This window comes from Patagioenas fasciata, chromosome 18 (assembly GCF_037038585.1).
Source record: "Patagioenas fasciata isolate bPatFas1 chromosome 18, bPatFas1.hap1, whole genome shotgun sequence".
Lineage (NCBI taxonomy): Eukaryota > Metazoa > Chordata > Aves > Columbiformes > Columbidae > Patagioenas > Patagioenas fasciata.
The window spans coordinates 10,997,715-11,022,877 of NC_092537.1; the positions used below are offsets into that span (position 1 = coordinate 10,997,715).

Below are 25,163 nucleotides of genomic sequence, written 5' to 3' on the forward strand. Positions count from 1 at the left end.
CCAAAGCAGTCCCAGACAGGAGCTGCCTCTCTCAATTACAGCAGAGAGGTAGAAAAACTCCCATAGGGGAGATGAGAAATGAGGGAAAGGGACCTGGGGCTCCTGGGGACAGTAGGGTGACCATGAGCCAGCACTGGGCCCTTGTGGCCAGGAAGGCCAATGGTACCTGGGGTGTATTAGAAGGGGGGTGGTCAGTAGGTCAGAGAGGTTCTCCTGCCCCTCTGCTCTGCCCTGGGGAGACCACACCTGGAATATTGTGTCCAGTTGTGGCCCCTCAGCTCCAGAAGGACAGGGAACTGCTGGAGAGAGTCCAGCGCAGCCACCAAGATGCTGAAGGGAGTGGAGCATCTCCCGTGTGAGGAAAGGCTGAGGGAGCTGGGGCTCTGGAGCTGGAGGAGAGGAGACTGAGGGGTGACCTCATTCATCTTTACAGATATCTAAAGGGTGAGTGTCAGGAGGATGGAGCCAGGCTCTCCTCGGTGACAACCAGTGATAGGACAAGGAGGAATGGGTTCAAACTGGAACACAAGAGGTTCCACTTAAATTTGAGAAGAAACTTCTTGTCAGCAAGGGTGGCAGAGCCTGGCCCAGGCTGCCCAGGGAGGTTGTGGAGTCTCCTTCTCTGCAGCCATTCAAACCCGCCTGGACACCTTCCTGTGGAACCTCAGCTGGGTGTTCCTGCTCCATGGGGGGATTGCACTGGATGAGCTTTCCAGGTCCCTTCCAACCCCTGACATTCTGGGATTCTGCGTGAGATGCCCAATGCTCTGATGCTTTCAGAGAAGGAAGGGTGGAGGTGGATTTGTCCATCTAATTCTGACTCACTGACTCACAAAGAACTACAACCCTCCCTCTCTCGAGCTGTGTTGCAAGTGGACGCAGCTTGGTAGTCTTCTCACACACATACAAGCAGGGCCAAACCCTGGGAGGTGCTAAGTACCTCCGAGAAGCAAAGGGCACTCAGCATCCCCCCAGATCACAGAATCATTTTGGTTGGAAGAAACCCTCAGGATCAAGTCCAGCCATACCCTAGCTCTGGCACTAATCCATGTCCCTAAGAACCTCGTCTAAATGTCTTTTAAACCCCTCCAGGGACGGTGACTCCAGCACTGCCCTGGGCAGCCTGTTCCCATGCCCCACAGCCCTTTCTGGGAAGAATTTTTTTATAATATCCAATCTGAACCTCCCCTGGCACAACTTGAGGCCATTAAGCGTATCTTGAGGCCATAAGCTTATCTCTTTTCAAACCATAAGTAAACCGTAGAAACTTTTTCTTACATGTAGAAGCTTCTGGTCACAAATCCCCAGCTGCCCCTTCCCAGACCCTGTCCAGTCTGGAGGGTTCGGACACAACCCCAGCACTTGTTGCGATCCTGCTGCCAGAGCCCGAACGCACCTGAATCTGCACGAGTTCAGCACCCAGTTCACGAGGATAATGTCATTGTGTATTTAATCCTCCTTTAGGAATCATCAGACTTCGAAACTACAGTGGGAAGGCTGAGAGTGTATCTATGTATGATCCTGCTTGACATTTACTTTGATTTTACTGCAAATACTTTTGAATAACAGAAAACACCAGGAATTTCTTCTTACTCAATAGAGCATTTCAACACAGTATCTTTGCTTCCTGTGTTTTTTTTTTCCTCTTCATTTTAAATATCAATCAACTATGTATTTATGATACTCTGTGGGCTGAAATCACCCAGCAGCAGACACAGATAGAAGCAGCGTTAAAGGTTAGAGGTAAACAACAGCATTTCCAAATACACATGCAAACCTGCTCCATTCCTGTGCTCACATCAATACTGAAAATGGTGGAAAGCCTGAAGAAAGTGAAAATACTCGCTACCAAAAGACAGAATTAGGACTTCATTCATCATCCAACACTCGCCTTTTGCTGTGAACGTTTTGACTGGCTTTATGCATCAACCTCTGAATAAAAGATGCGTCCCAAACAAGGCCAAGCAGAGCTGTGCAGGGGTGGGTGGCAACCCAAGGAAGTCCTGCCTTGGCCACAGCCACTGTCTGACCACCAGCTGTCTTACCTCTTCCAGGCTGTGTTCTGCTCTTCCCCTGTAAACAGGCCATCCCAAAGACCTTTGCATGGGGGAAGGAAGAAGTGGCTGACTAGCAGATGTCTCCTCTGCCTAAAAACAGAGACGTCTCCAAGCCCTCGGTTGTCAACACTGTCACATTTGAATGATCGGTCTGTGGCTCTTTCAACAACAGATGCTGTTTGCTGGCATCCCAGCTTGGGGAACCAAGCTCAGCAACAAGTTTTGGCTGAGATCCTCAAGAAATGGTTTCCCCCAACCTCACTGTATCCCAGCAGAAACAAACCCACTGTTTTTATGGTATCAAGAACATAGCTCTGCTCTGTGCAGTGCTTTCAGAACCATCTGCAAGCATCACCAGGGACAGATGGGACAACATACAGTGTGCGCATTGCCTTTCAGAGATGACAGATGAAGGCCAGCAGTGAAAGAGTTATTGTTAATCCAAGTGAGGGTGGGAGAAAAGGCACTCAAGAAAGGATAAGCTACAGCTGAGTCCCTAGACAGCATCTTCCACCCTGACATTACTGACAGCTGGAAAATGTGAAGGTGACATAGTGCAAGGCTTACCAGCTGTGGGTTGGTGCCATTGGAAAGAATATCCAATAAATCTGCTGAAGAAACAAAGTAAAATCTGGGAAAGGCCAATCTTTTCATGTCCAAATATTCAGCCAAAGCCTTCTCACACAGGGACAACCTGGGGAGAAGAGCAGAAAAATAGAGCCCAGGACAGGCGGGTGAATATCCTTTAATGTGTCGTGCTACAGTTTGGGTTATCGAGCAGATTCTCCCCTCCCATGGGGAAATGCCAGACATGAGCTGAGCCTGCAGGCTGGTCCTTTACAGCATTCTCCAAATAGATAACAAAGCACATAGTAACTCATAGATCTCTCTCCACTCCCAAGGGTCAAACAGACAAAGAGTCAGAGAATCCTCACCAAAAAGCAGAAACACAGGTGGAAGAAGAGGCTAGAAAGGCTTTGCAGTCTGACTTACTGTTTTAGACAAGCTCTCAACTGCCACAGGTGATTTCACACTAGGATGAAAGTTTCCAAAACTGCTTTTATTCTAATGAGCACATTTTAAAGTCTGATTCAAACCTACTCAGCTTTTTGTGCTTGTGAAGCCTGAAAAGAAACTTGTTTGCTCCGTTCTAAAACGAATCTCTCAGTGTTTACATGTTAAACTGCTGCTGAGCTTTCAAAGTTCATAAATAACATGCAGTTAGTCCTCTGTGGGGAACATGGGCCTTATCTGTTTAGGAAGTAAAATTAGATCTCTATTTTAAATGGATAGTTATTACTGACACAACAGCTATCACATTAACTTGTTAGGTGTGTTCCAGGTAGAGTAGCTCATATGTTAGGTGAGAACTGTATCCATCTCTGGACATTAAGGTCTTTCTCAGGGAGTTTAGTTATACCATCTGTGAAGGGTACACACACAAAGATAATTTTGTTAATTAAAGCACATGGGCTCAGCTCTGCTGCAGCTATCCCTGCTTGGACTGCTAAATAGATATTTAAGACACCAAATTTGGGGTGGCAGTGAGGCCACATGTTATTAAAACCAACTGAGTGCCTAGCTTTGTATGTGTGCAAATCAATATTCAGGATAAGAGTTTGCACATACGCAAAGCCAGAATCCACCTTGGGGGCTTCAGGGTGATGGATCATGAATAAAAAGACTCAATGTGTGAATGCAAAGAACGCACAGTCCAGAAGGAAAGCCTTGGAGCACAGGTTAAACCAACTTATTAGAGCTGATCCCAGTCTCTGACAAAATCCTGGGTAGGTTGTACCTACCTACTCTGAATGTCCTCCAGTTGTTGGGACAGACCTGGTTTATTGGTGGCCTCAACCACATTTGGGGTTTTCTGAGTTTCATAGGCCAGTTCTTTAAAGTCCACATCAATCCCTTCAAAGCGTTTGGAGTCCTAAAAAGCAACACAAACATGTTCATGGTAAAAACATGGATTTTGTGCTAAAGGTCTCCATCCTCTGGGTGCTGTCTTTGGGTTGAGGGGAAAACCTTCTGTCCAGTGCAGACAGGGACCCCTCCACCATTCCAGAATGGCTCTTCCACTGACTTGCCTGAAACTAGTCTTCAAACAGGCACTTGCCTTCTTGTCACTGTATCCCAAAGGGGTTGTGGATAAAGTGCTCCATGCAGGAGGCAATGTCTAGGACCAACCATTTTCATGGGATTGAATTCCCCTTGGAAAACCTCATAAATCTCTCTCTCCCATGTCCAGTTGAAATACCAAGTTTCCCTGGCTGCAGCAGCAGGAGATGCTCCCACACCGTGGAAAGGCTACCAGCCTCATGTGAGTGCACTCCTCCCCTCCTGCTACAGCACAGGAATCCCAACACCCATCCACAAAATGGGTATGATGACTCTTGCAGAGGAGAGCCCTTCCTTGCCTTCAATGAGGGTATGGAAACCCCATGTCAGCACCGGAGGCCCACATCAACAATTATGCTCCATATCTAACAGGGACTCTGAATTTCTGGAGCTAAACACTGAAGAATAAAGCAAGCTATGTTCAAAACATCTCTGCTCCTCCCTTCTTCCCAGGTCAGGCCTCCTGCGTGAGGGGGGACACTGAACAAGTGTTCCAAGCAGTCCAGGTAACACTTCCACGCTACCCTGTGTTCAGCCCCAGGAGCAAGGCTCCATCTGGAAGACTGAGCCCTCCCTACACTCACGCCACAGATCCAGCTCCAGGTGAGCATCCCACAGCCTGCCAGCACATCCCCCCAGCCCTGGATGCATCCTGAGGGTGCTCAGCTACAGAGACTTTGAGTTTCAGTCTTTCTTTTAGGGAAGAGAAGCTGCTGACTGAGCCAACAGTGTCCCTGGAGCCAAGAGGGTCCCGTGTCCTGGTGCATCCAGCACAGCACGGCCAGCCGGGCAGGGAGGGGATTGTCCTGCTCTGCCCTGTGCTGGGGCGGCCTCACCTGGAGCATTCACTGTGTGCAGGGCTGGGGACACAGGAGAAAAGGAGATAAAGCTACTGGAGAGTGTCCAGAGGAGGGACATGAACTTGGTGAAGGGTTCGGAGGGGAAACCGTGTGAGGAGCGGCTGAAGTCCCTGGGTTTGTTGAGCTGGAGCAGAGGAGACTGAGGGCAGAGCTCATGGGCTGCAGGTTCCTCAACAGGAGCAGGAGGGGCAGGGCTGAGCTCTTCTCTGTGACAGTGACAGAACCCAGGGAATGGCAGAAGATGTGCCAGGGAGGGTCAGTGGGACATGAGGAAAAGGTTCTTCACCCAGAGGTGCTGGACACTGAACAGGCTCCCAGGGAGGTGTCACAGCCCAACCTGACAGTGTTCAAGGAGAGACTGGACAACGTCCTCAGACACACGGGGTGACCTGTGGGGTGTCCTGTGCAGGGACAGAAGTTGGACTCGACAATCCTGGTGGGTCCTTCCAAGTCAGGACATCCTATGGTTCTATGGTTCATACCACTGCCAGACAGCTACTGAGATGCAGACAGTTGCCCAGCAGGATGCAAATGTAAATCATGATGCAATTTCATACATGACATTAGATAGCTCCTGGATATTAAGAGCTTGCTGGCACATGGTACAGCCTCAGGGCACTGGTTATCAGCACCTGTATATATTGCCCAGTGAGCGAGGTGTGCCCAGAATCATAGAATCATTTAGCTGGAAGAGACCATTGCAATCATTGAGTCCAACCATAACCTAAATCTAGTACTAAACCATGTTCCTCATCTATACATCTTCCAGGGATGGTGACTCCAGCACTGCCCTGGGCAGCCTGTTCCAATGCCCCACAGCCCTTTGGGGAAGAAACTGTTCCCAAGATCCAATCTCAGCCTCCCCTGGCGCAACTTGAGACCGTTTCCTCTGGTCCTGGCGCTTGTTCTTGGGGAGCAGAGCCCGACCCCCCTGGCTCCAAGCTCCTTTCAGGCAGCTCAGAGATCAGAAGGTCTCCCCTCAGCTCCTGTTCTCCAGCTGAACCCCCCAGGTCCCTCAGCCGCTCCCATCACACTTGTGCTCCAGCCCCTCACCAGCTCCGTTCCCTTCTCTCAACTTGCTCCAGCACCACAAGGGCTTTCTTGGTGTGAGGGGCCAAAAACTGCCCCCAGGACACTCAGCACAGCGTGCTCTCTGAAGCAGATGGAGGAACAGTCCAAGCAGAGCAGAGTGCAGGGTTGGAGACAGAACAGTGTGTTGTCCAGGGGTCAATGGGCTGCGCACATCCCCTCGTGGGTGTTCGTCCCACAGTGGTGCTGTCAGCGATGCTGCTCGTGAACAGGGACGGGAGTCACACAGCCAACTGTGGGTCACTCGTGAGTGAAAGGCAGGTTCCTCCACAGGGCTGCGAGTGGTCCGGTGGGGCCAGGAACAAGTTTGGAAGATTTTCTAAATAATCAAGAGAATAGGGAATAAGACTGGAAGCTGGACTCAAAGACAGCCCTGAGGAGGTCACAACCCTGAGGAGGGCATCAATGACAACTCTGCTCAATTTTCTGAAGCTGAAGTGGGAGAAGAGCTGCTCTCCTGCTGCACCAGCACTGGAGGCAGGGAAGCGGATGCTGCAAAGCTGCCTGGTCCAGCTCTGATTTGACAATTTGCACCATCTGAGTAATTATCCCCGTCTTCTCCCCTCCAAGCAAAGAGGGAACATGCCTGCATCACTGAAGGAAGCCAGCAGCCTCCTGCTCAGCCTCCAGGAACTCTGCATCTGCTGTGCAGTGGTGGAGGGGAGGAAAAACAGTTTCTCAGCAGGGTTCAGGCACAACCAACAGTACAAAAACATCCTGGGGCAACACTGGGGAAACTGCTGTAGCATTAAGGGAGCCTCCAAGAAAGCAATGCAGCAAGAGAACAGTTCTGCATGGGGGAACCCGGCAATATAGACAACCTTCTTCTGTGTAATGGAGGCTCTTCTTCAACGCTTTCCACACAGGAAAAATAGGATTTGGGATTTCCTACCTTAGGAAGCTGTGCCCGTATATCTTCTGAGCCTATGAATATGCTCTCCAAGTGAGACCACGTACGCTGCACTTCAAACCAGAGAGAAATGACGGAATCTGTTGTGGACAGCTTCCTCTGCCATATGGACACTTCCTCCAAGAAGAAAGCAATATATTTGGATGTCATTAAATTCTGCAGCTGCACCTGGTTGTCTTCTAAAGTTTCTATGAGTTCCTCGTCTGACTTCAGCAACGGGATGTTTGTCCGGGGGTGAGGCTCATACTGAAACTCCATGGTGCTCCAAGTCATTTTTAGCTCCTTCAGGACTTTCTCCATACTCATTTCTCGTACCGCTTTGTCCACAATGCCACGAACCTCATCCTCAAAGTTATGGAGGTTGAGCTTCAGGAGGTCAGCCAGCGTGGTGTCCGAGTCCATCACAAACCTCACACCCGTCACCTGCATCAGCTGATTCCAGTGCCTTTCCCTAATGGCGGGATTTTGAAGTTCTGCCACAGCTTTCAGGGCCGTCAGCATGTTCTTCACCTTGCTGTCCAGCCCAGTGAAAGCATCCCACGCCCTCACCTCCTTATCCAAATTCCGAATCTCTCTTGCAAACTTTTTACACTCCAGATCCATGTTTTCCACGTTAATATCCGCCCATTTGGTGGTCTGCCAGTCATCAAGGCAAGTGCCCACAAGGGAGATCATATCCCAGAGCTCTTTGAGAAGACACAGCTCCTTTCGGCACTGCTTCAGTTGTTTATAATCTGGCACTATGACTTCAAACAGACCAGCTGATTCATAAATCGAGGTCATGGCTGACTCCATTTGTTTAATCTCAATGTGCTTTGTATCCAGCAGTTGATAAGGCTTTTTGGTGTCAAACCTAGAAAGAAATGTTTATTCTTCATAAGTGATATTGTAACAACTTCTAAAGAAAACATAAAACAAATGGTGCCTCTGAGACACAAAGCAGACATGATACGTCTATAGTACCCATTGATGGTGCAGCCACATGGCACTGCTGACAACCCCTTAAAGCAATATTGTGCACTCAGCATCCAGATTGAATCTCTTGCTAACACCTTACAGTGTTTGCAGGGACAAAACACCCAGGGCATAACAGATACAACACCGTGAGCAGGCAGGAAATGTATGCAAGGGTTCGAGAACACATCCTCAGGACACTCCGAGATGATCCCATGAAGCTTTTCTTCCTCAGGGCTTCTCTGATGTTGTAACTTCACTGTACCTGAATGGTGCTTCTTTCCGAAATCGCTCTCTGAATCTGTGTTGCTCAACATCAAACGCCGCACAGCTCTTGCGCACAACTGTCATTTCGTTCGCCTGCAGAGGAGCCACATGCTGCTTCACAGCTATCGCCAGCTTCTTTATATTGTTCCATTTTTCTGGCAGCTCCTGCAAGCAAAATTTAAATGACGGTAGGCAGTATTTGCTATTTGATATAAGATGTGACTGATCTGTTTATGGACAATCACAGAACAGGAAAAGCAACAGATTCCATGCCTAAAACTGCAAGGAAGTTTTGTTGTGATGCAAAAGCTAAACACAATTTGGGATAAAACTTATCAGTTATCCACAATTTTGAAGGCGAATGAAGACTGAGACTTTAAAACTGACTGCTCTGATTGCAAAAACATGTTAAATAACTTCAGAAGAAGGGTCCCAGACCAGATCCTGGGCTCCCAGGATGGCTCAGTGGTTGAGAGAGCACAGTTCTCCTGACACCGAGCCCAGCGGGACCCAGAGCTGGCTGGAGGCAGGAGGGTGGGCTGAGGATGCAAGTTCATCAGATCGTCCGGCTTCCCAGAGCTAATCAAGAAACAGAGCCTGGGAAATTTCCAGCCAGCTCTTAGAGTAGAAGATATTATGCCAGAAGGACTTCTACGGAGCTTTCTGGGGCAAATCCCTCCAGCCTGCCTGTATAATATTAGTACTAAATAAGACAGTTTCTTTCTCAGGACTGCATCCAAGCTGTTGGTGCACAGCACTGCTAACAATCCACCCTTTGCACCTGGGATTTTATTTAGAAAGAGATTTGATTTCTTCTCTTCTCACTAGACTTCTCGAGCCAAATCCTCACCCCAGACAGTGACACCAGCCAGGGCTCTGCTGTCCTCAAGTCCCACAGCTTTGCTCTCCCACTTCCCCAGGTACTGTGCCAGCCTACAGGAAAGACTTTGGGCTTCTTTTCATCCCAGTGCACATAGTTGAGAAGACTAATGGAGATGCACCAACACTATGCAAAGAAGCGAAATAACCTGGAGGCAGCAGAGGCGGCCAGAGCAGGGCCAGTCCCTCCTGAGGGGTCTCTTTCTGGCACTTCATGTTCCAGTCTCTGTAGAAATCACTATCCATGACCATAGCAGGGCACACATGGAGCTGCTTCCTTGTCCTTCTCATACAAACTATCAGCTCCAGCCCATCCATCTTCATGGCCATGGAGGGAGCGGTACCTGGAGGAACTTACTTTGGTTTTCCTACTGTGTACAGCAGTGAATGAATTATTCAACTATGTGTTGCTGTCACTTGCCAGAAAGAACGAAACTGTTTTGTTATCTCCTACATCTGAATGGCTGCCCTGCATACCTCATTTCTTCTGTCAGAAAAATAAATCAGTTGTTCAAATCTACACGCACAAACAGGCACCAAGCAAGCAGCTCTCGGGCAGAGGAATCAGCAGAGCCGGGTTCCCCATAGCACCATTTTTTATGCTGGACTGAAGCTGCTGTAGCAGCCAAAACATTCATTTAATGCAGCTCTTCTGTTTTTCAGGGTGTCTGTAGGAATCCAGTTATCTTTAGGACCCTTACCCGTGTCAGATTTGGTGATACAACCACCCGTGGATCACGGCTGCACCAGCAGAAAACTGGGGGATTGCTAAACCCCGCTCAGGTCCCATCCAAGCCTGCAGCAGAGGGAGGAACTTCTCCCCAAAAAGCTCTGCCATAAACCTGGTGTCCTACACAGAGCCCTCTGCACACAACGCCCCGTGACTAAGGGGTATCCATCAGCATGCAGCCACACGCTCCTCCACCGTAACATGGTGACTGCTGCCAGTTCCCCAAGGCTGGCTGGGCATCCCACAGGCTTTTCCAACCTTCACCTCATGGTCCCCCGTCCAGAAATGAGAAGAATTCCCCAAAGAAAAATCGATTCATCAGGGCCAGATGTGGAAAGGTGCTGAAATACTTTCATAACGTGCTCCCAGTGATGTTCTTCGGGTCAAGCAGATTGGGTGTTATAGACCTAGTGGAGGACTGAAGTCCTATGAGAAGGCGACTCCTCTGCCAACATTATCCTTCCCATCTCCACAGTTGCCAAGAACTGGCTTATTTAAAAATAATTATAATTCAAACTAATTAACAGATGTATTTGAAAATGCATTAATTTTTTTCAAAAGTAATCGCTGAGAGTTGGAGCAGGCAATTCTATGTTTTTCATACATAACAAAAGGCTTAATCTCTGCTTTAAAAGAAAAATCTCAATATAACTCCAAAATTTAGAGCTATTAAGGCACATCCCACAATAGTAAAATACTATCCACTGAGGCCCTCTAATGACAGGGAGTGGGGCTTTAAATATTCCTGCAATGCTCTTAAGCTCATACTCTTTGACGCTGGCTACTTGGCAAACCGCCGTGTCCACCGCAGCTTTTCACCCACCTCCAGTTGCTTATAGACTTCCTCCGGCAGCTCTTGCTCATACGTCTTCAGCAGTTCGACGGTTTGCTTCAGGGGCTCGAACATGGCATCGGTGACACTGTGCCTTTCCTTAACGGCCAGGAGATGCCCCATGATCTCCACCAAACCATCATAATCGCCTTTTTCAACCTTTTTGCTCAAACCTTTGTCAGCAGTTTTTATGAACTCGTCCAGGTCAGACAAGCTGTAGAACACAAAACAGGAAAGCACCAAATGAGGGCAGTTCCTACCGGAATCATCCAGGCAGCTGGACTGGCACAGAGAGGGAAAGGCCTGGCTAACTCTGCCCATCACATGGCAACATGCTGAGGGCATCAGAACCACAGTTCATGCTCATAGGGATCCATAGATGTGGTACAGCTTCCTGTGAGGAACGGATAAATGAGTTGGGACTTCCCAGGTTGGAGAAAAGGCATTTGAGAAGCACAAGTCTTATGAGGAGAAGCTGAGGGAGCTGGGGCTGTTCAGCCTGGAGAACAGGAGGTGAGGGGAGACCTGATCTCTGCAACTGTCTGAAAGGAGGTTGGAGCATGGAGGGGGTTGGTCTCTTCTCTCAGGTAGCAAGTGATGAGATAAAATGGCCTCAAATTTCTCCAGGGGAGGTTCAGATTGGGTATTAGGAAAAAAATTATTCACAGAAATGGCTGTCGGGCCTTGGAACAGGCTGCCCTGGGCAGTGGTGGAGTCACCATCCCTGGAGGGGTTGGATAGACATATAGATGAGGTTCTCAGGGACATGGGGTAGTGCCAGAGTTAGGTTATGGTTGGACTCTGTGATCTTGATGGTCTCTTCCAACCAAACAGATTCTATGACTCTATCCTATGATTCTATAAGGGAGACCTGTGAGCTCGGGTCTGTGGTCTGAAGAGAGTGAATTTGAAAGGACAGTTTTCATGTCATCTCTTCCAATACAAGAATTCGACAAATGAACCTGGCAGGTTGTAAAGCTACAACAAACAGGGATTCTTCTTCACACGCTGCCTTATTTCACAGGGTAAGTCTCTGCTGCAGAAGGATGCAGATGTTAAAAATTCACAGCGGTTCAGAAAAGCAACCGAACATTTGTGGGAGAAAAAAAAATCCATCCAGGTCTTTAGATACAAAGGTACAACCCATGACTCTCAAAGTCCTCAGGTATGAATGGTTAGAGACAAGGAGACTATTTGGGGGAAGTTTCCCTACGTGCTTCTTGATCTCACCAGCTGCTGGACACTGTTAGCAGAGCTTGATGGGCTCCTGGATCTTTGGTCCTTTCCATTCTTCCCTTCTCAAAACGCTTACTTTTGAAGTGCCCGCTTAAATTCTGTGGATGCTGCTGGACCAAAACATAGCCCTAAACACTTCACCTATTAAAGACTAAACTGCTGAGTCAGGAGCTCTTAATAAGAACTCCTAAATGCCTGTTCTAACCTATGCAAAAACCTCTTTGCACGGGAATTATCATGCTGAAAAGAACACAAGAGATCACAGCAGCCACCACACGCAGCAGCCTTCACTAGTACATATGTCTGTAAATATTTCTTCGTAAGCATCCAAGCCCTGTGGCATCCTTCAGCTGCTACTACTCAAATAAATCACCTAACACATCATCCTGCAGAGACCAGGCGGCTGAGCAGCTATTCAGAGCAGGGAACACATGTTAATTCAAAACTTACATCCAAAGCTCCTCCTTTTTGTAACCTTGAAACTGCCTCCCCATGACTGCTCATGCCAGGCAACCCAAATTACTTTTTTTACAAAGAGTGCACTCAAAAGAGCACTGCATTTAGAAACGGAGCAAGTATCTCATGGCATTAATGCAGCTTTACTGATGGCAAATTCAACAAAATAAGCATAGAGCCCTAGAAGAGATTAGATTAGTTGGACCAGGATGAACAGACAAACAGACATCCTGTCCAACACCACACAGTAGGTCGTAGGAGCATCAGCTCGCAGGATGTCGATGGTACCGAGTTCGTGGAACTGTTTGCACTTTACACACTCAGCTGGACCAGCTGCTCCCAGCAGAGACGAGGGGATGAAAGTTAGCAGAGATGCGATGGAGCTGGCAGGGGGTGTGTGCCCCCTCCTCTTGCTCCTGTATTAGCCTTTTGCTTATCAGTGTGAAATGATAAAGCCCAGCCAACACAAGAGAAACCCACTTTGGTTCTGGGAAGAAGAGGTAGAACGGTTCCTACCTGTGCATGACGTGGTCCATGAGATGCTGCTTGAACACCAAGCTCCACCGTTTAATCACATTCAGCAGAGATGCTTTGAAAGGCCGAGCATCAACTTTCATCCAACTCTGGAAAATGCTGATGGGCTCGATGCGATTCACCTCCTCATAGATCTTCTCGTAGGAGTCAATCTGCTCTCGGAACTGCTGCAGCGTGGGAGGTGACTCAGGGACCCCGTTCTCTGCATGGGCCTCGATTTCTGCCGCAGTGAGGATGTGCCCGTAGAGGAGGAACTGGCGGAAGAACTCCTTTCTGTCCTCCCCGTACAGGTAGGAGTAGTGGTCGAAGGCACTGCGGTAATCACAGCAGGCCGCCATCACGGCCTGCACACGCCCCATCAGCTCATGGCGCATGTCGGCCAGGTCAGCCATGTCCTCCATGTCAGCCTGGAGAGAAGAGGAGAGGAGCTCGCAGTGATGCGGGGGCAGCGTGGCACCTCCTCACTGCCACACAGCGTGAGGGAGCTCCACAGCCACGGACCTGGTAGTGGAGGAAGCCGCTGTGCTCAGCCAGCCTGGGCACCAGCGATGAGATCCGGTAGATGTCGTTGAGAAGACCTTCCACCATGTCGTAGAAGCCATCGTTTGTGCCAGGGTCCAAGGAGGGTTGAAATATCAAATCTGGGATCACCAAATCCAGCTGCACCTCAAACAGGGGAGCAAGCCCTGCCTTGGAATCTGGTAGGGAAGAACAGAGGTGCCAGGTTGTTTTTGAAGGGGAGAAAAGTGATCTAGAGCCACCACTAACATCCCACCACAAGACACACACATGCCCCACAGGGACACCAGGCAGGTGGGACACCCACTCGCTGGGTCCAGTGACATTGTGTCTGCATACAACGCAGAGGGGAGGCTGCCAAACCAGCTGGTGTTCTGGTACCCACAGGAGATACTGGAGAACAGATGAGACACAAGTGATTTAAGGACCGGAAAAATGCTGTGGAGGGAAGCCTTAAAGAGACCAGGCTCTTCAGCTAATCAAAAGGGAGTCTGAGAGCTGAACAATTACAGCGCATAAGTACTTACAGAGGAGAAAAACAACAGGAACCAAGAGGCTCTTTAATTTAGTGGAGAAAGGCATGAAAAAATAAAACACCAACTGGTTTCACAAATGTGAAATTATGTGCTTGTTTTTAACAAGATGGTGAGGAACTGGATGCAATTCTCCAGCTCAGTGTGCCTCCACATCCAGGAGGGAAGCGTTCTGGAGATGTGCTTTAGCTGGACACAGCTGCTCTCAGCAGAGTGACCCTCCGTGGCAGCCTTAGGCAGGAGCTCTGGTTTGGTGACCCCTCTCCTCACTGGACTAATGCTCAGTGATGGAGGTTTTTCTTTCATGTCTTTCATCCACAGAACCAACTCTTGAGACTCTCCACAAACGAAAGGTTGTGTCACCTTGATGCTTTGTGCATGGGAGGTCAGGAGATGGCTGATGCCCAAGAACAGACTTGGGATGATGCCTCAATTTTGTCTGTTCACAAATCCCAGCAAATGGTGCACAGTCATCTCTGTCCCTTCCCTTGAGCAAGGCTTTGCTCCAGTGACCAGGGGACAGAGTTACCCTCTGAGTCTGGAGGCTCCTCCAGCACTTGCTGTAGACAGTGCAAGAGGCAGAGTAGAAAGAAGACCACAAGTCAAACCACAAAACAGAAACTTCCTTTTGGTGAGACTGAAGATGGTATCACGGCCAGAGCTGAGGAACCAGCAGTTACCTGTGTTTTCGAGGAGGTACTTGAGTGAGCACTCAATGGCAGTGAAGAATCCATCCAGAACTATCTCATCCACGTAATCCACATAGGCCTTCCAGATGTCAGATGCTGGGTCTGCAAGTAAGAGGCTCTGGTTTTCCTGGAAGAAAAAGACGACACTTTGAAATACAGCGGGGCTGAGTCTGTCCTACAAGAGCTGCCCACAGCTGAGGACTCATGGCAATGAGCACACAGGTACCAGCCCTGCGGGGGGTGAGAAACCAGACAGACGGATGTTGCTGCTGGTAGCATGGCCACAATTTTCTCCTTCTGTCAAGGGCTGCTTTGTCATCTGAAGCAACTCAAAATAATCACAAGGTAAAAATGGAGTGCATGAGAGACTTAGCAGCCCTGTAACCTTCTCCTCCCTCTTCTCTGAGGCCAAAGGGCTCAAGGGTGCTTTGCAGACCTGGGTCAAAGGCTCATCCCAATGCATGAAGCCTCAGTCCTTGTGGCCTGTATAATGTTACCTTGGGTGGATGAGTCCTTCCAAGTGGACTGCTTACACCTCTGCCCTACAAATGGTCATCTCGAAACAAGAGAACTTTAAAATTCAGAAAAGGGTTTTTAAATAAACCAAGTGAAAATAGTTAAAGATTGGGATCAGAAGACAAAGGGTTGGCTTACAGCCTCCCTTCTCAGCTTATTGCGTTCCCTACCTCCAGGCAAGTTCACAGTCAGGAAATTCACAGTTTTCTAGGCCACAGAATGGCCCCATCCTTCTTGCGTCTCCTCTTCCACACCCACAAGACCAGCCTGGGTATCCATCCCCTGCACCTCCCAGGCTCTGCCGTGATCCTGTTCCGGCCTTGCTATGCCCTCTGAGGGCTCTTTCTCCTAAGCCTGCCAGGGGCTCTCAACACAGGCACGGGCTCAAAAAAAACGTAAGGTCCAGCTTGCAGTCTGCTGCCAGGGGTTCAAAGCTGGCTGTATTTCATCTCTGGGGACACAGGAGAGGGTGCCATTCCCAGTGGCATGGCAGCTTGGCACACATGAGATCATAGAATCATTCTGGTTGGAAGAGACCCTCAAGATCATCGAGTCCAACCATAACCTAACTCCACCACTAACCCATGTCCCTAAGAACCCCATCTGTACATTTGTTAACACCTCCAGGGATGTGACTCCACCACTGCTCTGGGCAGCCTATTCCAAAGCTTCACAATCCTCTCTGTGAATTATTTTTTCCTAATATCCAATCTGAACTTTCCTTGGTGCAACTTGAGGCCACTTCCTCTCATCCTATCTCTTACTACTTGGGAGAAGAGACCAACCCCCTCCATGCTCCAACCTCCTTTCAGACAGTTGCAGAGAGCAAGAAGGTCTGGCCTCAGCCTCCTCAAGATAGAGTGGCATTGCCAATTGGGCTTGAGTCAACCCAGAGTTGCTGCTCCCCAACTTTACACATCAACGCTGAGTGATTAAACTGTTAACAGAGCAAGCCAGGGCTCTGGTGCCTTGCAGACTCACCTCCACATTTTGCTGACACAAGAGAAAGGGGAACTTCACAGGACTGAACACTATGGGAATGCCCATTTGAAAGCACCACCCCCTCTTCACCGTCCCATGCCCTTGTATTTGACAATGCCCCCTTGTCACTGGTGTTCTACTGAACCTTTACTCCAGAGGCCTCATCCTGGTGCAAAAGGGCAATGCAAGCCAGCATCTCACTGTCCTGCCTGTGCTTGTGGGTGCACGTACCCAAACTCTCTGTGCTCTTCTCTCAGCAGCCTCAAGACTCACCTGCTCAAAAGAAGACCTGAACACCCAAGGGAAACACAGCAGACCAGCTCTTGGCCCCTTTGCTGCTGTTCCTCCAGGTTTGACCAGCACAGCAGGACAGAGGCATGGGGACATCCTATTTTGGGCCACGGTGCCTTTCCCTCCCCAGGACCTTCATGCTGCTTTGCAGTTGGTCCTGCCCTGTGAGCCACCAGAGCAGCGGTGCCAGCCCTTCTGCCTTGGCCACAGCCCCATGTTCTCTCCGGTCAATTTAGGAAGTGTTCCCATCTTTTGGGTGTAGCTGGAGGTGGTTGAGCCTGTCACAGCTGTAGCAGCAGGACAACGTGGGCATAGTAAAATCCTCGCCGTGGGTTCAGAGGGTACAGAAGTGGGTCAGAAGCCCAAGTCTGAGTGCAGACAGTGAAGTAAGGTGAGCAACAAGGGCTCAGTGTCCCAGAGAGGGTCAGCCCAGTCTCTCCAGAGTCCAAGGCCAGATGGTGACCCTCAGGAGTGGGTTGGATCTAAAATCCATCTGCCTTCCAGCCAAGGTGCTGTCCCTGACACGCTAAAACCTCTGGGCAGGTGAGGCGCAGAGATTTGGGTTTTCTCCTGCTCTGCAAAGAGGACTCTCAGCTCTGGCAAAGCCACTGGAAAAAACCCAGGGTTCAGACAGCAGCTTTTTTCTTGTTACTCAGCTTCTCCCTGGACTGACAGCGTCACCTCCTGCTCCCACAGAGGAACAACAAGCCTAAAGCAGAAAGGTCAGCCACAGCCAGCTGCCTCTCCATTTTAAGGTGAATATTTCGGAGGAGTTTTTCCTCTGAGCAGGATCCCAAAGCCTGATGCACGACTCCCCTCTAGTGGCTTCACAAGAACCAGGACTGGGAGCCAGACTGGGCTGCATCGGCTCCCACTCCTGCTCCAAACTCGGTGCCTGGTCAGCAGCCCCGCACACTCAGCTGTACCAGCTCACCCATCAAAGTATTCCTTAATCAACAACAGGTAAGTTTTTCAAATGAGTTAAGGGAGTTAATTTTAAGGTGAAGCAGCTCTGGACATTTTCACCAGAGCGGAGAGACACCCAGAGCCTATGAAGAGTCAACAAACCCCTGGAGAAGGTCCCCCCTCACCTTCACCAGCAGATGAATCCTCTGCCCTGACTCTCGGACAAGGCTGTAACGCCGTTCCAGGCGGTCCTGACAGTCCTCCAGGCTCAGCAGCGATTCTCTTTTACAATCTCTTCTCACAAATATGGGCGACGCCCACGATCCCACGATGGTCTGGATCTCCTCAACATTGTTTTTGGCTTTCTGTATCCTCTGCTCGAGGTCATGGACATCATCCATCACCATGGAGATGTGATCCCAGACACCTGGTAAAAAATGAGATGATTGACTACTTTTTTTCAGAGCTGCATGGCCAAGCTCTTGTGCACTCTCCATAAGACTTTTCCCCCACGGTTTCATGTATTTCTCACCCATCATTAACACAAGAGACTTACCACCTCTACCAAAAGAGTCACTTCTAGCTCCTTCCTACCCCAACAATCCATGGTACAGCTGCAGCCTCTGTTTTCTGCCAGGAGCACCAGCACCGTGGGGACGTCTGACACTTCCCCCTTTCCCGTACCCAGATTTAATCTGCTACCAGAGAGAGAACAAGGACAACAGGCTGAGTGTTCCTGCCACTGTCACTAGAGCAGGGACCCACAGCCCCACAAACACAGGCTGTGACAGTCCAAGGTACCAGCGAGGGCTGCATTTAGATTCAGGGAACTTCATCTGCAGGAAAGTCCCTTCATCTTTGTTGTGCAATGGAGAAAGAGTTTTTCAGCATGAGGAATTCTGCTTTGCAAGTTCCCAAGGGAGGACACTTGTTCCTGTTCATACCACAAGCCTGATGACAGAAATATATATTCCAACAGCGAGCAGTTTGCTTTCACCAAGAGGAAACAAATTGTCTTCCTCCATTCTGCTTTGCAGTTAAAACTGATCAAGCAAGAACACTGGTTAAATCATCCCAAAGTCACGGTGCACAAACCTCACCACTAACCACAGTATTTCATCTGGCTGGAAAGGATAACGAGGTGGCCCTGGCCCCCACCGGGAGAAGTCTGTCCCAAGCCAGATGGCTGGGCCAAGGGGTCCCAGTCCCTGCACAACTCAGGGAGAAAGCAGTGCCTTGGGGACACAGGGACATGACCACACAGTGGGTCACTTGGGCTGGCACAGGCAGGGAGCAGACTCTTCAACCCCAGCCTTGCCAGCTCTCACAAACCCCAATCTTGCCGTTTCCTCAGCATCACTGCTTACAGGGCAGCCTCTCTTCCCCAAAAGCCCAGAGGGAAGCTGAAGGGATCAGGATCCTGTCCCCAGCCCAAGCAGATCAAGGTAAGATGGGAAGGAGCAGGCAGGCTGGGGGCTGCCCTTTGTCTCCCCAGTGCTGGCTCTGCTGGAGAGTCCCCTGCCCTGCTGTGAACTGTCACTGGGAACCAGGTGATGGAGGCTGGGGACATGGGAGGAATCTGATGAGACCCAAGTGAGCAGGTTAACCATGAGCAATGTGCCCTGTGGCCAAGAAGGTTGATGGTACCTGAGCTGCGTGAGTAGGAGTGTGGCCAGCAGGTCGAGGGAGGTGAATCCTCCCCCTCTGCTCTGCACTCGTGAGGCCCCATCTGAGTGGTGTGTCCAGTTCTGGGCACCCCAGTTTAAGAAGGACAAGGAATTACTGGGGAGAGCCCAGCGGTGGCTACCAAGATGCTGAGGGGTCTAGAGCATTTTTCTTCTGAGGAAAGGCTGAGAGAGCTGGGGCTGTTGAGCTGGAGAAGAGAAGCTGAGAGGGATCTGATCAATGGGATCAATATCTCAGGGTGGCTGTCAGAGGATGGACCAGACTCTGTTCAGTGGTGCCCAGCACCAGGGTGAGGGGCAACGGGTACAGACTGAAACACAGGAGGCTCCATCTGAACATGAGCAGAAACTTGTTTGCTGGGAGGTGCCAGAGCCTGGCCCAGGCTGCCCAGAGCGGGTGTGGAGTCTCCTTCTCTGAGACATTGAAACCCGCCTGGACCCACCTGTGTGATCTGCTCTGTGACCCTGCGTGAGCAGGGGGGTTGGACTGGGAGATCTCCAGAGGTCTCTTCAGCCCTCACCAGTCTGGGATTCTGTGAAATCCTGTATGGCCTCTTTTGCCCTAACACAGAGCTAGCTCACCCTCCATCTTCCAGTTGAGTGTTTCTTCTGCCTTCTTCAGCTTCAAGTTAATATCCCACAGCTGCTCCTGTATGAGAGGGTATTCGACCTCCAGGACTGTCTTCAGGACCTTGTTGTATCTGTTCACCATCAGCTCCAAGTTGGCCGCCAGCTGCCGGTATGACTCCTTGGAGGAATAGATTTCTGCTGCCGTGGGTGGGATGGCTCCCAGCCGGCTGCCAGACAGGTAGCTCACCTCCCTCAGCACCGACACCAGCTGCAGAAACAAGGCAGAGAGCTGAATGTGAGACAATCCTCCCCATTCACCTGGTAGACACCCTCCCGTCAATTCTGGGGATCTTAGGGGGTTCCTGCTGTTTTATTCACAAAGCAGCACGCTCTGAGAAGGGCCTGGACACCTCCTAGTCCAGACCATCTCCCTCCCATTGATCTTTGCCTCTGATTTGCTTCCCAATCAAAGACATATAGCTCTGTTAACTACCCAGCCAGCAAACCCTGTGCAGCCTCTAAAAGCCACGATGATCTCTGGTCTTCTCAGCTATCCTCATCAATACAGTCTTTCAGCAATACTGTGCCTGCAGGAGGAGGCACAACCAAAAGCATCTTTGAGTTGTGATGGAACGGGATTGAGTGGGTTATCAAACTATAAACCCAAGTAGAAGTGAGTCCCTGCAACAAATGGAGCAGCAAGGTCTTCCAACGCAATATATCACTTCTAAGACAAAAAAAAAAAAATCTTTGCTCAGTTTAGTGGCTTGTGAGAGGGAAAATGCTCCTGAAACTGCACATGTTGGCTGGGTGACAGAAATTCAGTATATTGTATGGGCAATGGCAGGGGTGAGGAGTATCTACAATACTAAAGTGACTATGTCCACAATGACAAGAAGAGGAAAGAAAGACGGAGCGCAGAAGGGTGAAGGGAGCAGTCTGAGGAGGTGGATGGAAGAGGATGGGATGGGAGGAAGGGAAAAGCAGGGGATTGAGGGAGCAGGAGGCCAAGTGAGATAGAACCAAACTCCCCTCCCTTTTATGCACTGGAAGGTCTGAGACATCCCCACCATGGTGTCAAGGATGTCTTACCCTCTTTCCCTCTCCTCCATGGAAGGTGAGCTCTGGAAGATTCTTTAATGTTGAAGGGTTGCAAATACATCCTCCCTTTAGGCAAAATGAGGTGCTCCTATCTGCTCTGAAGGGCATGAAGGGGCTGCTAAGCAGGCACCTGAGGACATGAGGCAGTCCTCGGTATGGAAAGCTGAGAGCAGCGCAGAAGCACTCAGAGACTGGAGCTGAGAACATGCTCAGCACGGCACAGGCTCCAAACCCTGGCACCAGGGTGAAGGGTGGAAAACATCCCCTGGGGCCATTTGCTTCCCACCTTAGCAAGGAGATTCCAAGGAGCTGGACAAATCCTTTGTCTGAGAGCCAAGCTGGAATGAGCTCTGGAACCTCAACACTTTTCTCTAACAGCAGCAAGTCCCAGGGAAAGGGGGAAGTGTTTGATGTTTTCCCAGGCCCCTGAGATTCAGCACCTCCGCAGCAAATGACATTTCGCATTTGAGAGGCCCCAGCTCTCATCAGGCCCCAGAACCTTTGAATCCACCTCTGCACTCTGCTGGCTTGGACCCTGCCTCTGCTTTGGGCAGGGGGATGGTCAGGCCTCCCTGTACTGGAGAGGGCAGCCCTAGGGAATAGAGACGTACTGGAAGCCTCCTGCACCACAATTAAGGAAATCCAACAGCCACAACACTGAAGTAACAAAACAAACCTTTCCTGGGATTTTTATACCCTTTCAGGAAGCTCAGATTTCAGGTAAACATAACACGAACCCACGTCTGTAGGATGATGCTCCTACGCTCCCCACACCAGCGTCAAACCAACCTGCTCTGGAGATGTTGACACCAGTTAACATCTGGCTACTCACAGACTTTCTGGCTTTAATTACAATCTGCACTGCTTAAACTGTAATCCTGATATTTTACCAGGAGACAGAGCCCACAAAGGGGATGGTTAATTCATGTCACCCATCACAGATGCTCCAGGGACCTCAGCAGAACAGATCTAGTAGCGATCCCACCAGACTTGCCATGCACGGTGGGGCACAGCTTGGAGACGTGCCCTCCAGCAGACACGAAAGCTAGTTCTTACCTGGGGATCAAAATTAACTGTGATCAGTTTGGTTTCTGGATCTCGCCGGATAAGCGGTTGAGTAAGGTTGTACTGTGATTTTTCAGAGACTGTCTGGGACCAGTCTGCATAGAGCTTCTCCTGATACCTGCCGGAAAACAAACAAACAAATTAAAACATCCACCACGTAGCTGCCAAGCCTGCACATCAAGACATATAACCAAATAAAAGCCAAGTCCACTTCTGAGGGCTGAAGAACATCAAGGAATATTTAAAACCCACCCACACCACCTCCATAAAGATCTTGGCTTCAAAGACAAACACCTGAAAACCAGTGACAGCATCAAGTCAGGAGAACAAAGATCCCCCAAGTACCATTCTTAGCAGAGGATTCAAATTTGGGGACAAACATTCAAAAGCTCAGAGCAATCAGTTCAGTTTTAGCATCAAACATTAAGATATTAAGTGAGGTGCAACGAATCCCACTCCCACTTGTGGAATACACACATTACAGCCACGGTAAGTACACTGTGAATGGGCACAAGTGGATTGAGACTTCTGGTCAGCTCAGGTTTTCTACCACAGCATCTCCTACATCCAAAAGAATCTCATTCCAACATTTCTGCTGGGCTGCACAGCCCCTGTCCCTCCCATGCAAACTTCTCATTTCAAGATATCACGGAAAGACTGTGGTGTGTAGCAAAGGATTCCTCCTCCTCTCTCATCACAAAATTCCTTCTGGCTTAGAAAGAGACATTCTCAGGCCCTGGGCTTGCAAATGTGCTCAAAGGTGGTTTAGAGAAGGAGAAGGAAATGGCCTCAAGTTGCACCAGGGGAGGTTCAGACTGGATATTAGGAAACATTTCTTCCCCAAAGGGCTGTCGGGCATTGGAACAGGCTGCGAGGGCAGTGGTGGAGTCATCATCCCTGGAGGGGTGGACAGACGTGGAGATGAGGTTCTCAGGGACACGGGGCAGTGCCAGGGTTGTGTTAATGGATGGACATGAGGGTCTCTTCCAACCAAAACAATTCTATGATTCTATAAGGTTTGGCTTTTTTTCATATAGTTACAGTCTTGCCTGAGCCACCACTTACCTGTCGAGCAGCTGGATCATTTCTTCATACTTCTCTATCACCCTTCTTCCTTCAGCAGAGTCCAAGCAGCTGGTGGCACAACAGACAAGCTCAGCGTTACATTTAGCCCTGTGAGGCTGCAGTCTCTATTTACCCCTTCCCAAAACCACCCACCACCTTGCAGGCAGAGCCTGGCTGGGGATCTTACATTCCACCCCCACCATATCGCCCAAAACCATTTCACTGCACAAAAGCTCTCCAAGCCCCAGTGCGCCCTTTTGCGGGTGTTTGCATGGCAACTGGCAAATGAGAACCACGTCCTGGGGGAAGAACAAGGGCCCAGAGCTGCTGGAGGAACACTGGTCTCCGTAACATACTCAATGCTCCGGTGTTTGCACAGAGCAGGGCAACCTCTGCTCACCAGCCACCACTTTCTGAGGTCAAAGAGGCACAGAAAGAAGCAGAGTGTGGCTCCCGGCAGATGAAGCTCTTGGCGGTGCCCAATTCATGCCCCTCAAACCGAAGAGCAAAGGTGTCCCAGAGTGCGGGAGGCAGAGCCCTGGCCACGCTGCCAGGGCTGTACAGCCCAGGGAACAGCAGGCCAGAGGAATTCTTATCATGCTGTCTTTTCCCCACTGTTTCATCTACAATATCCAAGTTTTCCTCAAGATGGTTGTTGATTTTGGAGGACATATTGACAAAACCTGAATTAACTTAACCAAAAGCTGGAAAAAAGGAGCGCCTGAGCAGTCACCGCTGGGCAAGTGCTGAGAAACCTGCTGGAAGTAAACAAGTCCTCTGAGCAAATCCAAGTAAATCCCAGCAAAACCACTTTTGTTTCTCCTTTTTAATCCTTTTTCCCTTTCAACAGCATCATGTCACCACCGTTGCAGAGCATGTTATTAACTACTCTAAACAGAGGACAGAAAATCAGTGTGAAATGCAGATCTGGGTCCTTCATGGTGGACAAAAATTTGCCATTTAGGTTCAAATCAGACATGATAACTTGGGCTCTGTGCTGGGAACAGCCCAAGAGTTTGTTTCATTGCACCAATGTCTTTGCTGCTGCAGAATAACTGTGCACTTAAAGACACTTAATGGCAAGATACAGTGAGAGAAGGTTACAAACATGGTACAGTGACGGTGAAGTTATTTTGGTCAAGTACATTAAAAAAGTGGATCCATTTACACAGAATCCTGACCAGCACACGTGAAGCCATTCCTGTGAGCTACCAGGTGCAGTCCCTAGAACATCCTCAGTTGTCATAAGTCCAACACTGCCTTGCTTACAGAGCTCTTAAATGTTGTCTCATGTGGTGCCAGCTGTGAGTATGAGGCCATACTTCCCCGACACCATCCGTTATAACAAGCATTTGGGTGATAAATATACCAGCATTGGTTTCTTTCCTTGATCTTGGGAGATGGCTCCTTTGTTTAACGCTGAGAAAGTTTTCTTCTGACCAACAAAATGCTCGTCTGCTCCCCAATATGCAAACCCAGCTCCATCGATCCATCTCAGCTGAGTCCAGCCCAGCACTTCTCTGCTATTCACAGTTTGGATGATGCCAGAACCAGGACTTGCAGCTGAGGAGGTCCTGGAGAACATGCTGAGTGGGATTGCAGCAGGAAAGGTTCTGATACCTCTTTCAATTGCAACCCAGGAACTATGTCTGAAAACTGAATAGCCCACTGTGCCTCTTAATCGCTTCAAAACAAATCCAGTTAATGAGTTTCTTAAAAAAAATAATGATCACAAGGAAGCTGAAAAGCACCAGTGAAACCACTTCACACCTCTTTGACTAAGAATTATTTCAGCTATAACCATGGGATAATGTTCACCACAGAAAGAAAATCAGATTGATTAGAGAGAAGATAGTAAGGTGGTCATAAAGCAACTTAGCTGGAACAGACACGCACAGATGTGGGATGTGCCTGAAGTGATCAAACGGCACCTGGATTCGCGCTCGCAGCTCCTGCGCCCAGCGCAGCGCTCCGGCCACCGGCGGCATGTTCTTGTGCACAGGGGGGGATCCTGGGGAGGGCACATTGGAACAGCATTTGACTGAACACTGCACTTGTAACCCCAAAGATGCAACAACAGAACCTCATCTGCAGAAAACTGCTCTGATTTCCCAGCTTCCTTCCTTAAATCCAACATCTGCCACACTGATGTAGGTCTGTGACCAAGGCGAGTGCCTCTGGATCTTGAATAAGGAGCTGAGATCGAACGAGAAGCCCAGACTATGTCCAAACCTGAGCTGATGTGAGGTGTCCCTTGCCTGGGACACATTCCCCGCCCCTCACAAACACTGACATAGGGATTTCTGACCAGGAGTTA

The 25,163-nt window shown here is 49.5% G+C and overlaps 1 protein-coding gene across 1 annotated transcript in view; it reads right to left on the minus strand.

The window, feature by feature from the left end:
• The window catches only part of LOC139825441 (dynein axonemal heavy chain 9-like), a 180,910-nt gene extending 156,061 nt beyond the window's left edge, over window positions 1–24,849 (minus strand). Inside the window, exons 1-13 of the mRNA XM_071816790.1 lie at window positions 24,743–24,849; window positions 22,847–22,915; window positions 21,773–21,899; window positions 19,628–19,883; window positions 17,546–17,787; window positions 14,658–14,793; window positions 13,427–13,623; window positions 12,908–13,332; window positions 10,691–10,913; window positions 8,257–8,423; window positions 7,020–7,890; window positions 3,860–3,990; window positions 2,625–2,751 (exon numbers count right to left, since the gene is read on the minus strand). Coding sequence (XP_071672891.1) covers window positions 2,625–2,751; window positions 3,860–3,990; window positions 7,020–7,890; window positions 8,257–8,423; window positions 10,691–10,913; window positions 12,908–13,332; window positions 13,427–13,623; window positions 14,658–14,793; window positions 17,546–17,787; window positions 19,628–19,883; window positions 21,773–21,899; window positions 22,847–22,915; window positions 24,743–24,834 — 3,063 coding nt within the window. The 5' untranslated portion in view covers window positions 24,835–24,849. The remainder of the gene's footprint in view (window positions 1–2,624; window positions 2,752–3,859; window positions 3,991–7,019; window positions 7,891–8,256; window positions 8,424–10,690; window positions 10,914–12,907; window positions 13,333–13,426; window positions 13,624–14,657; window positions 14,794–17,545; window positions 17,788–19,627; window positions 19,884–21,772; window positions 21,900–22,846; window positions 22,916–24,742) is intronic.
• Between the last annotated feature and the right edge of the window lie 314 nt (window positions 24,850–25,163).